The 14,938-nt window shown below is 38.0% G+C and overlaps 1 protein-coding gene across 1 annotated transcript; it reads left to right on the forward strand.

Annotated features, from left to right (window-relative positions):
* The first annotated feature begins 1,953 nt into the window (after positions 1–1,953).
* Positions 1,954–7,932, forward strand: LOC129945031 (trichohyalin-like). Its single transcript, XM_056054692.1, has 2 exons — positions 1,954–7,628; positions 7,693–7,932. Exons 1-2 carry the CDS (start codon positions 1,954–1,956, stop codon positions 7,742–7,744), a joined length of 5,727 nt encoding a protein of 1,908 aa, XP_055910667.1. The 3' UTR covers positions 7,745–7,932.
* The last annotated feature ends 7,006 nt before the right edge of the window (positions 7,933–14,938 follow it).

Here is a 14,938-nt window from a genome sequence, read left to right on the forward strand (position 1 = left end):
TTTCTTATAAGAGAAAATTAGTTTGAAGCCAAAATCTCAAATTTTGTAATTGATATTTTAGTCGAAAATCAATTTTTACCAACTTTTAGTAATGTTTTTACTTTAAAAAAAAAAAACTGTCAACTCGATTTTTCTCAAAATTTGACTGAATGTTGAAAACAATATTTTGTATAAAACAATTTGAAGCTAATATTTAAAATTTTTGAAAAGATATTTGAGGCGAAAATTAATTTGTATTAACTCCTGGTAATTTTTTTTGTAGGTTTTTACTTTTTGAAAAAAGAACTGTCGATTCGATTTTTCTCAAAATTTTACCAGATGTCAAAAACGTTATTCTTCGTAGCATAAAATTATTTCGGAGTTTTCACCATCTTTTATTTAATATAAAAATACAAAATTAAATTTAATTCTCAAGAGTTATTGGTTCGAGAGATATTTTCGGCTAACCAAAATGTTTGAGAATCATTTCTGCATCTTTCTACATTATTATCTGTATAACAAAATTTATTTGAAGTTGATATCTCTTCTGCTTCTTGAGCTATGTACTACGAAAAAAAACTGCCCTCTCTAAAAATCTTTTATTTAGACTCTAGGGACCTTGAAACTTTGAGAAATGTCAAAATTTGACAAATCGGACCCATTGCAACAACTTCCTATTTGAAGTTAATAAATAATATTTCCTTAAAATACAAAACACGTCGAAATGGAATTGCAGCTTGCCTGATGATTGTTGTTATGTTTTTGTTAGTTTCTGAAGGATCAAATGAAGGTCGAGGTTAGTGAAGTAAAGTTTCGAAGTTTATGACACTTGACAAACTTATTAGTTACCCTGGTCAAAATGTACGTTCAAAGAATGCAGTTGACTGCAAATGAAGTCCCTTATGTTGTCTGAAGCTGTCAACTGTCGCATATTTCAGAGACTTATTGCGAACAACAATTGAAGTATCATCAGCGAAAGCTAATGGAATACTTAGCTAAAAAACTCGGCAGAACATCCAAATTGGATGCTTGTATATTTAACATTTTTTTTGCTTCACTGTTAACAACTTTTATCGCCACTCAAGACTTTCGGTTGTGAAGATAGTTGGCCTTCTAATCAATTATCATACCTAGAATACCTTTACTTTCTAAAGGTTTCAACAGTTTTGAATGGTGGTGGTAACGGTTTTAAGCAACTCTTGTGGTCATTTTATATGTAATGTACATGCTGAAAGTAAATAAGAGCGATTTCGGAAACAAATGAATCTGTTTTTAAGTGGATATTAGTTGTCCTTGTCATTAAATTTTAAAACTGCAGTTCGACAATACAAATATATAACTACTTCCTCTGCTAAAGGCACAGATTTTAAATTCGATCGTAAAACTTAACTTGTGAAGCAGCCGTAGTCGTATTTGCTCCTTTTTCTTATTTTATGTTTCATCTTAAAAAAAGAAAAACTAGATAATAGCTCGATTCAACCACAACAGACAATATAATGACGTCAAAGAAATCATTCAACTAGTATCCTCCTAATCAATGAGAAACAAGGGTTCCAGACGACGCACAACGAATCAGCTTGAATGATTTTCCATTCAAAGCTCTGTTCGGAAGCTGCGTCCTGCGTCGCATAGAAACAATTTTTAAACGAGAATATAATAAAATTGATTTGAAATAGAAAAACGTCCTTCTTGAGCAAACCACATTGATAAAAAAGAAAACAGTGTACATATGCGATAAGAAAATCGAATCAATTACAGCCTTTGCAAAATTCAGCGGAGTGTAAAATAAGAGTTTAGAGTTGGTAGAGGAAAAGGACAAAATCCGTTAGTATAAAAGTGGTATCCATTTCTGAAGGAAGCACAGTTCATCTCTAGCCACAGAGAAGAATATTACGAAGCCATTACTTCAGTAAAAAAATATTTAAAAAATAAGTTTTTTTAAAAAGAAGTTAGAGTCAATTGCAAACAATTAAAATGATTTGTGGATCTTGGCAAGTGAATGCAGTTGTGGCAATTTTGTTCGTTGGAACAAGTCTGGCTCTGGTGGAACGTTGTGATAAAAGCAACTATTGCGATCGAGACTATGATAGGGGTTGGAGAGTAGAGAGAAAATCTTTGGTTGAAAGAAATCCCAACCATACTACCAAACTTAAAAGTAATCGCTTGGTTGAAATCTGGGAAAATAATTGGCGACTTACTGGAAGAGAAGACGTTACAAAGGATCGTTTATTACGGGCAGAATGGCATTCAGAAAGGAGAATGTCTTCTGATTCCCGGATAAATGTTGACGGAACTGATTCTAAACTTTTGGATAATTCTAAAAACTCTATTAGACGTGAAACCCAGGATGAACGACAAGTCGGGCGTGAACGAGCTGAAAGAGATGAATCGAGGCAAACCAATGCTAGGCAAAATCGAGAAGATCGACTAAATGAACGTGCATTGAACCGGGAACGAGTTGAACGAGAAGTTTCAAGGCAAATCATTTCACGTGAAAACCGAGAAGATCGACGAGATGAACGTGCAATAAATCGAGAACGAGTTGACCGAGAAGAATCAAGAAAAACCATTTCACGTGAAAACGAAGAAGATCGACGAGGTGAACGTGCATTGAACCGCGAACGAGTTGACCGAGAAGAATCAAGACAAACCATTTCACGAGTAAACCAGGGAGACCGACGAGATGAACGTTCATTGAACATGGAACGAGCTGACCCAGATGAATCTAGACAAACCAATGCTCGGGAAAATCGAGAAGATCGACGAGATGAACGTGCATTGAACCGAGAGCGGGTTGACCGAGAAGAATCAAGACAAACTATTTCACGAGTAAACCGAGATGTCCGACGAGATGAACGTGTATTGAACCGAGAACGGGCTGACCGAGAAGAATCGAGGGAAACCATTTCACGAGAAAATCGAGAAGACCGACGAGATGAGCGTGCATTGAACCGCGAACGAGTTGACCGAGAATCTAGGCAAACCATTTCAAGAGAAAACCAGGAAGACCGACGAGATGAACGTTCATTGAACATGGAACGAGCTGACCCAGAAGAATCTAGACAAACCAATGCTCGGGAAAATCGAGAAGAACCACGAGATGAACGTGCATTGAACCGAGAGCGGGTTGACCGAGAAGAATCAAGACAAACCATTTCAAGAGAAAACCGAGAAGACCGACGAGATGAACGTGCAATAAATCGAGAACGAGTTGTCCGAGAAGATCGACGAGATGAACGTGCATTGAACCGGGAACCAGTTGAACAAGAAGTTTCAAGACAAATCGTTTCTCAAGGAAACCGAGAAGACCAACGAGATAAACGTGCATTGAACCGGGAACGGGCTGACAGGGAAGAATCGAGGAAAACCATTTCACGTGAAAACCAAGAAGATCGACGAGATGAACGTGCATTGAACCGAGAACGGGCTGACAAGGAAGAATCGAGGAAAACCATTTCACGAGAAAACCGAGAAGACCGACGAGATGAACGTGCAATAAATCGAGAACGAGTTGACCCAGAAGTTTCAAGACAAACCATTTCACGAGTAAACCAGGAAGACCGACAAGATGAACGTGTATTGAACCGGGAACGTGCTGACCGAGAAGAATCAAGACAAACCATTTCACGAGAAAACCAAGAAGACCGACGAGATGAACGTGCGTTAAACCGAGAAGGATTTGACCGAGAAGAATCAAGTCAAACCATTTCACGAGTAAACCGAGATGACCGACGAGATGAACGTGTATTGAACGGGGAACGGGCTGACAGGGAAGAATCGAGGAAAACCATTTCACGTGAAAACCGAGAAGACCGACGAGATGAGCGTGCATTGAACCGCGAACGAGTTGACCGAGAATCTAGGCAAACCATTTCACGAGAAAACCGAGAAGACCGACGAGATGAACGTGCAATAAATCGAGAACGAGTTGATCGAGAAGAATCGAGGAAAACCATTTCACGTGAAAACCAAGAAGATCGACGAGTTCAACGTGCATTGAACCGCGAACGAGTTGACCGAGAAGAATCAAGACGAACCATTTCACGAGAAAACCAGGAAAACCGACGAGATGAACGTGCTTTGAACCGAGAGTGGGTTGACAGAGAAGTATTGAGGGAAACTATTTCACAAAAAGACCGACAAGATGAACGTGCAATAAACCGAGAACGAGTTGACCAAGAAGATCGACGAGATGAACGTGCATTGAACCGAGAGCGGGTTGACCAAGAAGAATCAAGACTAACAATTTCACGAGAAGGCCGACGAGATGAACGTGCATTGAACCGAGAACGAGCTGACCGAGAAGAATCAAGACAAACCATTTCACGAGTTAACCGATATGACCGACGAGATGAACGTGTATTGAACCGAGAACGGGCTGACCGAGAAGAATCGAGGGTAACCATTTCACGAGAAAACCAAGAAGACCGACGAGATGAACGTGCTTTGAACCGAAAGCGGGTTGACCGAGAAGTATTGAGGGAAACCATTTCACGAGAAGATCGACAAGATGAACATGCAATAAACCGAGAACGAGTTGACCGAGAAGATCGACGAGATGAACGTTCATTGAACCGCGAACGAGTTGACCGAGAAGAATCAAGAAAAACCATTTCACGAGAAAACCAAGAAGACCGACGAGATGAACGTGCATTGAACCGCGAACGAGTTGACCGAGAAGAATCAAGACAAACCATTTCACGAGTAAACCAGGAAGACCGACGAGATGAACGTTCATTGAACATGGAACGAGCTGACCCAGATGAATCTAGACAAACCAATGCTCGGGAAAATCGAGAAGATCGACGAGATGAACGTGCATTGAACCGAGAGCGGGTTGACCGAGAAGAATCAAGACAAACTATTTCACGAGTAAACCGAGATGTCCGACGAGATGAACGTGTATTGAACCGAGAACGGGCTGACCGAGAAGAATCGAGGGAAACCATTTCACGAGAAAATCGAGAAGACCGACGAGATGAGCGTGCATTGAACCGCGAACGAGTTGACCGAGAATCTAGGCAAACCATTTCAAGAGAAAACCAGGAAGACCGACGAGATGAACGTTCATTGAACATGGAACGAGCTGACCCAGAAGAATCTAGACAAACCAATGCTCGGGAAAATCGAGAAGAACCACGAGATGAACGTGCATTGAACCGAGAGCGGGTTGACCGAGAAGAATCAAGACAAACCATTTCAAGAGAAAACCGAGAAGACCGACGAGATGAACGTGCAATAAATCGAGAACGAGTTGTCCGAGAAGATCGACGAGATGAACGTGCATTGAACCGGGAACCAGTTGAACAAGAAGTTTCAAGACAAATCGTTTCTCAAGGAAACCGAGAAGACCAACGAGATAAACGTGCATTGAACCGGGAACGGGCTGACAGGGAAGAATCGAGGAAAACCATTTCACGTGAAAACCAAGAAGATCGACGAGATGAACGTGCATTGAACCGAGAACGGGCTGACAAGGAAGAATCGAGGAAAACCATTTCACGAGAAAACCGAGAAGACCGACGAGATGAACGTGCAATAAATCGAGAACGAGTTGACCCAGAAGTTTCAAGACAAACCATTTCACGAGTAAACCAGGAAGACCGACAAGATGAACGTGTATTGAACCGGGAACGTGCTGACCGAGAAGAATCAAGACAAACCATTTCACGAGAAAACCAAGAAGACCGACGAGATGAACGTGCGTTAAACCGAGAAGGAGTTGACCGAGAAGAATCAAGTCAAACCATTTCACGAGTAAACCGAGATGACCGACGAGATGAACGTGTATTGAACGGGGAACGGGCTGACAGGGAAGAATCGAGGAAAACCATTTCACGTGAAAACCGAGAAGACCGACGAGATGAGCGTGCATTGAACCGCGAACGAGTTGACCGAGAATCTAGGCAAACCATTTCACGAGAAAACCGAGAAGACCGACGAGATGAACGTGCAATAAATCGAGAACGAGTTGATCGAGAAGAATCGAGGAAAACCATTTCACGTGAAAACCAAGAAGATCGACGAGTTCAACGTGCATTGAACCGCGAACGAGTTGACCGAGAAGAATCAAGACGAACCATTTCACGAGAAAACCAGGAAAACCGACGAGATGAACGTGCTTTGAACCGAGAGTGGGTTGACCGAGAAGTATTGAGGGAAACTATTTCACAAAAAGACCGACAAGATGAACGTGCAATAAACCGAGAACGAGTTGACCAAGAAGATCGACGAGATGAACGTGCATTGAACCGAGAGCGGGTTGACCAAGAAGAATCAAGACTAACAATTTCACGAGAAGGCCGACGAGATGAACGTGCATTGAACCGAGAACGAGCTGACCGAGAAGAATCAAGACAAACCATTTCACGAGTTAACCGATATGACCGACGAGATGAACGTGTATTGAACCGAGAACGGGCTGACCGAGAAGAATCGAGGGTAACCATTTCACGAGAAAACCAAGAAGACCGACGAGATGAACGTGCTTTGAACCGAAAGCGGGTTGACCGAGAAGTATTGAGGGAAACCATTTCACGAGAAGATCGACAAGATGAACATGCAATAAACCGAGAACGAGTTGACCGAGAAGATCGACGAGATGAACGTTCATTGAACCGCGAACGAGTTGACCGAGAAGAATCAAGAAAAACCATTTCACGAGAAAACCAAGAAGACCGACGAGATGAACGTGCATTGAACCGCGAACGAGTTGACCGAGAAGAATCAAGACAAACCATTTCACGAGTTAACCGAGATGACCGACGAGATGAACGTGTATTGAACCGAGAACGAGCTGACCGAGAAGAATCAAGACAAACCATTTCACGAGAAAACCAAGAAGACCGACGAGATGAACGTGCATTGAACCGCGAACGAGTTGACCGAGAAGAATCAAGACGAACCATTTCACGAGAAGACCGACGAGATGAACGTGAATTGAACCGAGAACGAGCTGACCGAGAAGAATCAAGACAAACCATTTCACGAGTTAACCGAGATGACCGACGAGATGAACGTGTATTGAACCGAGAACGGGCTGACCGAGAAGAATCGAGGGTAACCATTTCACGAGAAAACCAAGAAGACCGACGAGATGAACGTGCTTTGAACCGAGAGCGGGTTGACCGAGAAGAATCGAGGGAAACCATTTCACGTGAAAACCAAGAAGACCGACGAGATGAACGTGCTTTGAACCGAGAGCGGGTTGACCGAGAAGTATCGAGGGAAACCATTTCACGAGAAGATCGACAAGATGAACGTGCAATAAACCGAGAACGAGTTGACCGAGAAGACCGACGAGATGAACGTGCATTGAACCGGGAACGAGCTGACCGAGAAGAATCAAGACTAACAATTTCACGAGAAGACCAACGAGATGAACATGCATTGAACCGGGAACGAGTTGACCGAGAAGTTTCAAGACAAACCATTTCACGAGAAGACCGACGAGAAAGAACCGACCAGGAAATATCCAGGCAAACAATTTTACGTGAGAGCCGAGACGACCAACAGCGTGTTGAGAAAATAAAAGAAATTCCTGTGACTTTTGCCCAAAATGCCAAATCAATTCTTGTTACTTTAATTCAGTGTGGACTTCTGGCTCTTGTCGCTGTTAAAACTTTAAATTTGGAGAACGCAAAAATTGGGTAAGTACCTATTCATTCTATAAAAGTTACTTTAGATGTAATTTATAAATTTTAATTCTTGCAGAAATAGATTTTTCTTCAGACCAAGTGAATTGGCTGGGACCATTGTGTCTTAAAATGTGATTTAAGTGAATAGTAATACTTCAACCAAGTACCTATACCTACATAATTATTCTATTATACAAAAGTATTTCACTAAAAAAAATATATTGTTAAAAACAAAATATGTTGATTGTATATTAAAGTCTTTATAATCATTATTATCAAATATTTAATGTTCGAAATAAATAAAAAGGCTAAGGCTGCAAACTATTTAAAAACAGTTGAATTTTTTTTTAATATACCTACCTACCTATGCCCGAAAAAGTTGTTCGAATAGTTGATGATTTCCTTGTTTTTTGATAGTCTATTTCAATTAGTGGTAAGGTTTTAAGTTAATTGGTATAACTCTTTTGTCCCAAAATAAATTGCTGAACTTAAGGAAATCATTGAATTTGTAAACATCAATTATTTTGAATGCTGCGGATTTGTATTTATTTTTTCTTCTAAAACGAACGACGGAAAGCTGTTTGTACAAAAAGATCGACGGTAAGAATCGTTTTATATAAAGAAAACGGAAGTAAGAGGAATTTCGGTTGTTCGAATTTAAGAACTACAATCCCGATTGTTGTCAGAAAAACTATGTAGAATTTGATTTTTATATAATACCAACAAATGAATTAAATATAGACAGTTTTCGTTTATCAGTATGTTATAAAAACTCCAGTTTATATTTTTTAAATGTTTGTAAAGCTATCACATGATAACCATCAAGCCACGGATACTTTTGAGAAATAAAATTATAAATATGTGTGTAACAAAAGTTCGCACGAAATTCTGTTTAATTTCTGAGAATATTGAAACTTCCGCGATCTTAGAAAAATCAATCGTTTTTGAAATGGAAATATAGTATCACTAGGAACAGTCGATTCACGGATATCACAACTTATCACTTAAGTGAACATTTCAAAAGCTATTGTAAGTGACAGCAACAGCAATATGTTTTGTGAGCTCTTGGAAGACATCGGTGCATTTATTCTTAACTCGAGAGGCTTTGGCGGTAAAACTTGAGAGTTTAATTTTGTGTCAACTCAGTTATTGACTACTGCTGCTCTTTATACAGTGCAATGGAAATGATTTAAAGTTTTTTAATAATTGAAAGTACAACCTTTTCGAACCACATGCCATTAGTTTTAGGTCTTAAAGCTTTTGAAGAAACGCAAAGTTCCTCCAGTTTATTATTGCTTCCCAGACTTAAATGGTTTACCAATAGAGGCGCTCAATACATGAACAGAATTGATGAAGTTGCTGTGCAAAAACTCTTGCCTTTGGATAGTGTTGAAACACGATGCAATTCCTTAAAAGAGTTTATCTATGCAGCATACGGGAACCCTATTAATAACAATATCAAGTTTGAGCGAAAGAAACCCTGTTTTGATATTGATTGTCATAAAGCCCGAAAATCTTCAATTAAGTTTGGTGGAAACTGGCTAAAGAGATGCGCGGTAATCCTACGAAAACTGGAACCCAAATTAAAGCTTCTGAATTCACGTCATATTTGAATCTTCAAAAGAAAACAAAGCTCCGGGTATATACCGCATTCCATATGAGTTTTATAAAAATGCGAGTAATTCTTTTTTGGGGAAGTTCATACTTTGCTGAAAAGAATCTACGAAACAGAAACAATACCAACATCCTTCAAAAAATCTATTAACTTCCCGTTCTTCAAAAAAGGTGACGGATACACTCTACAAATTATTCACCTCAGTTTTCCTAAACCGCCTTCCTACTTGGATCGAAAACGACAATGTATTCAATGAATTCCAGGCTGCATATCGAAAAGATTATAGTACCATTGATCAGATTTTCAATCTTTCATGCCTAATTAATCGCAACTAAGCCAGAAAAGAAACTTTATGCTTGTTTAGTAGACTTAAAAGCTGCGTTCGACAATATTAACAGAGGAGCTCTTATTCATAAACTTATAACATTGGGCTTCTCGACGAAAATGATTAAAATTATCAAACTATTATACCAAGATACAATTGCTGCCGTATGGGATGGAAGCAGAACCTCTAATTTCTTTAAAACGAGCAAAGGCGTTAAACAAGGTTGCGCTCTGCTTTTTGTCTTGTTCTTAAATGACCTATATTCTGAATACATGTGGAAAGAATCGGTATAAATGTTCTTTTGTATGCTGATGATATTGTAATTTTGGCAACAAGTTCAGCAGCTATTGCGATATAGGAACCTTGAAGTTAATCTTGAGACATTTTTATTTTTAGGAATGGAGGCCGAAGAGCATTAAGTGAAAAATGAAATTTCAAAGGTGTAGAAGTAAAAATAACAAAACAGTATAAATATCTTAGCGTCGTCCTTACATATAATATGTCTTGGTCTGAACATCTGACAAAGAGGGTTGAAACATCAAAAAATGCAATCAACGCAACCTGGTCTAAGTTCCTGAAAAATAAGTTAGTGCCACATTCAGCAAAGTTTAAAGTGCATGACTCAGCCGATAGATCAATTATGTATTACTGTGCTCAAGTATAGGGGTACAAAGAGTACATACAATGTGAAAAGCTCCAAAGGTTTTTCGTCAAAAGATATTTCAACCTACTAGATAATACACCAAACTACGTTTTAAACAACGAAACCGGTCTTTCAAAAGCGTTTCTTACTACCCTTTGAAATATTTTTACACAGATGGCTCGAAAACCAAAGAAGGGGTTGTGGAGGTGTGTACTCTGAACGACTGAAATTAAGTCTCCCATTCCGCCTTCCAATCATTGTAGCGTGTTCCAGGCAGAACTTTTGGCGATTAAGGTAGTCTTGTCTTGGCTCAAAGAAAACGTGATATCAACATCTGATATCCGTATTTTCTCTGACAGCCAGGCCGCTATCAAATCTCTGGACTCTACAAACTCTATAACAGTCCATAACTGTCGATCATCTCTAATGGAGATGGCGCAACAGTTTAATATTCACCTTTGCTGGGTGTCGGGCCATAGAGACATTCCAGGTAACTGTAAGGCAGATGAACTCGCCAGGAACGGTATAGTACAGCCCATCCTACCACGTTTGGCAAGTACTGGCATACCAATCGCTACTTGTAAACTGTTGCTAATGCAAGACGCTGCGAGGAGGTCAGGCACCAGGTGGAACAACATCTCCACGTGTCAAGCCAAATGACTTTTGCAGAAGCTGTATGGACGAGGAAGAGGAAGAAACGGTTCTACATCTTCTCTGCACATGCCCTGCTCTAGCTCGAAAACGCAAGAATTAATCATAAGCATATCGGTATAATCAGCCTCTCACGTTTCGTAAGGGACTCAAGATGGTTCCATTGAGCTTAGGAGGAAACCTCAAGATTCATGTGGTATCACAATGGGCCATTAAACTGGCCTAAGTGTGTCCGTTTCCATCTTGGACAGCCACTATAACCTAACCTAACCCTTGAATTTGAAATATTTGCGAAAAGTTTTCAGTCTACCCAGCTATAGATTACCACGCATACTTTCATCCGCAGTACTTCGCAAAAATATTTATTGGGTGCAGGAACGGTCAGGCCTTTTCCGCGCGACTGGCATCATTGTCTACTATGAAGCAACTAATTTTTATTGGAAACTTGCCCACAACATGCTTTTGATTAAACTGAAAGATTCTACTGAACGTGATTCCAGTGAACGTGCTTGACAATAACAATTTTACGACGAATATAGCAATGTATCATACACAGAGGTATCCAACTATTTTAATGACTCAAATTCACGAGAAATGACACTGTTGGCTTATGCACAATGTGTAATCTTGATGCAGCTGAGAAGACCTACCACTTCTGCAGCATCTGTCCTATTTTCAATTCATATGGAAGATTATTTCTAGGAGCTGAAACAATAAGCCGCGCCGATTTTCTTTAAATACTGAATGGCAAATGGCAAAGAAAGAAGAGAAGTTTCATATTGATCCCCAAACAAACATGTAATTCTCAACATGTACAAACAAAACCGAACTGTTTAAAAAACTGTTATAAAAAATGATGTACATGGGAAATTGGTTTTTAACAATTCCATATTATGGAGGCTAACAATAAAATAAAACATTGATGGGGAAGCCATTTATGGTTGTTATGAAAAGAGAATGATTTTACTTGGTCAATCGTGTTTTAGGTGAGACCTTTTTATGTTTGGAATAAGGAACTATGCGATGAGATAATCCTATGGCCGCGTCTAATAATAATAGCAACATAGCCATACAAATACAGCAGCTACAACACTATTTTACTTTGCAATTCCCTTAGATACAGCTGGAAATTATCACTGAACTCAATTCCATTTTGAAGGCTAAAACACGCACATAAGAATAACTTTTGATTTTGCGTATTTAATAACTTAGAAAATAGTCTAACAATTAATAAAATTAAATATTGTTCACATAGTCATTCCAATGCGTTCTTTTATTTCATCTGTAGACTTGGATTCAGCAGTTGTGGCTATGTTTTCGGTAATTTTACTTGTTCCTGGTTCTTGGTCGGCTAATTTAGCCTTTTCAGCTGCTAAACGCTCCGCTCTTATTTGTTCGTATTCTTTTAACTCGGTGAGTTTAAGTGTTATACTTTGCAGTTCACGTCTTCGCATTCTAAATTTAATACAATTCCTTTAATATTTAGTTACAAAGCTTGATAAATAATAATCTTACTTGCTTATGCTTAACTTGCCGGTGTTTTGTTGTAAACAAAAATTCTTGCAAGATTTGACGTTTGACACATTGCATTTTGATTTTAAATTATAGGAACTTCAATATGCATAGTCGATAAGACAGTGTGCGCTTAGGCCTTAAACACAATTTTGAAATATATGTTGTTTTGTATTATTGTTGAAAGTTTTAAAGTGAATTTACACGTATCTGCATCTGCATTATGTAGAAAAGTTTAGGGAGGTAGATATATATGTCATGAACTGAAAGTAACTCCTTTTATTTCCTATAAAATACTATGACTTTTTGACAGTACAGTGTTGCTATAAGCCATGACGAAAGTGTAATGAAATAAACAAAAAAAAAAAAAGAAAGTGGATTATAATTTCGTACACAGTGTTTTTCATAGTCTCAAAATGATAGTTAGAAGGTATTTTCAGTCCCTGGCCATATCATCATTAAACACATTGCAGAATTTTCGCAATTATTGTAATTATTAGAATATACTCAATATTCTTAACGTTCAAGAATGGATGTTTGGTTACATTTTTATGCAAGATGGAGCTCCACACAGCCCGTTTTATAAAAACTTATTTGAGGGAAGAAAACATTTGTTGGACTGATTGGAAACAGCCCTGATATGAACCCAATTGAAAACGTGTGGGAGCTGATGAAGAGGGAAGTAGGTAAAGATGCGGCCATTTATTGAAAGCGTAATTCACGTGTGGAATTACCACCCAAATATGCAAGAAATAGTCAAATCATGCATTGACAGTATGCCGCGCAGAATTCTGGTTCTTATTAAAGCAAAAGGAATAAAATTACAAAAACAACAACAACAAAACTGAAAATATTAATTTTAAAAAAATCTTTAACTCTGTTGCTGTATTTTTAGGAAGTAGATTATATTCTGCATAAAAAATAATTTAAATGTATTACAATATTAGAAAACCTGATTAAAATAACTGGAAATTAAGATTTTGCATAAAATCCAGGGACTGTATAATTCTTTATATAGAAAAATGCATTAAAATTCGAAAACGTATCTCACAAATGTAATGTAAAATATTGACATTAGTTGCATGAACCTCACAGATAAAAAGAAATTTAAATGAAATTTTGATAAAAAGTGTAGCAAAATGTAACAAATTTTAAAAATAAAGTAGAAATGTAGAGCAATTGTTGCACTTGCAACATTGTGGCAACAATTATGCAGGTGAAGATGCTATAATAGAGATGAACATGTCTGTCTTCTATATAATCTTGACTTCTACAGCAAAAAATGTCCTTTAATGCAAAAGTGAATATAGCAACAAGTCAACTAACCATAAATATGCAAAGATACCATCAATGAAGTGTGAAAGAGAAAGGAATAAATACAAATTGAAATAGAAATAAATCTGTCTCGGCATGCACGTACAACAAGGACAAGCTATTCCTTGGATCTTTTTGACATTTGTCTTTCCTTTTCTTCCCTTTTTTCAAATTTGCTTCACTTCGTGTTTGTGTTGAGTAGAGCTTATACCTCAATACACGAAATTGAATTCAAGTAGAAGGCAGGTATACCCTCGGTTGCCACTTAAAAAAAGGTTGTTTCCAAAAATTACCCAAATAATTCAAGTCCGAAAAATTGTTAAACACAGATTAATGAATTCATAACATTTTGTTCAACACATTTTTGTACAAATAAACTCACAAAATCACAAACAAACTTAATTGAATTAGAATAACCCAAATAAAGATGACAGCATATAAGATCACAGTATATACAGTTTTTGCAATAATTTTAATAAAAGTTGTAAGGTTCGATTTAGAGATTTTTTTCGGCTTGTACAATGCGTCCAATTCAGATCAATACTTTAAATAAAGTTATTATTCACACAAAGTTGCTTTAATGAGTTTAAGGCGAGGTGCGCACATGCAAATTTTAGTTCGAAACTGTTTGGTTTGTAAACTGAGCACTATAGACTTATATGAGTGTCCGCGCACATGCAGAAACCATTCTGTCTCCCATTCAAGCAACTTTTTAGTTTGTGTTTTGACACAAACTAAACGATCACCTCGAACCAATTCCTTATTTTGTGTCACAAGAAATTATAGGTAACTGCACCGACATTCAACTAAATCATTGAATCATTTTCTGTAAGTGCAAGAGAGAAAAATGTAGTTTATGTTTGTTGTGTATTGGTTTATTTCGTTGATTACTTTCGGAGTTACTTATGTGCGTGATGTTTGGGCAACTAACGATCGAACTAACCGTTGTTTCTGTTAAGTCAAATGAGTATGTTAATAGAATGTATTCGTTACTCAAATTGTCGATTATCTTTTTTCGTTTTCGAAAAATACGACCAAATGGAATACAAAATGACCATTTCATCAAGTAAAAACAAATTTAACAAATTTGGTCACAAATGACCAATGTGGCAATCGTGGTTTGGGTACATTTAACGAGCAACGAAAGTTGAAATAAAAGATATCTGTCAAAATAATGCACAGACTTAAACATCCGAAAAGTCTTCCTGTATAATGCGGGCATCACCGAATGACACTTCAAAACAAAATAGCCGAACAATGCG

The sequence above is a fragment of the Eupeodes corollae genome, chromosome 2 (assembly GCF_945859685.1).
Source record: "Eupeodes corollae chromosome 2, idEupCoro1.1, whole genome shotgun sequence".
NCBI lineage: Eukaryota > Metazoa > Arthropoda > Insecta > Diptera > Syrphidae > Eupeodes > Eupeodes corollae.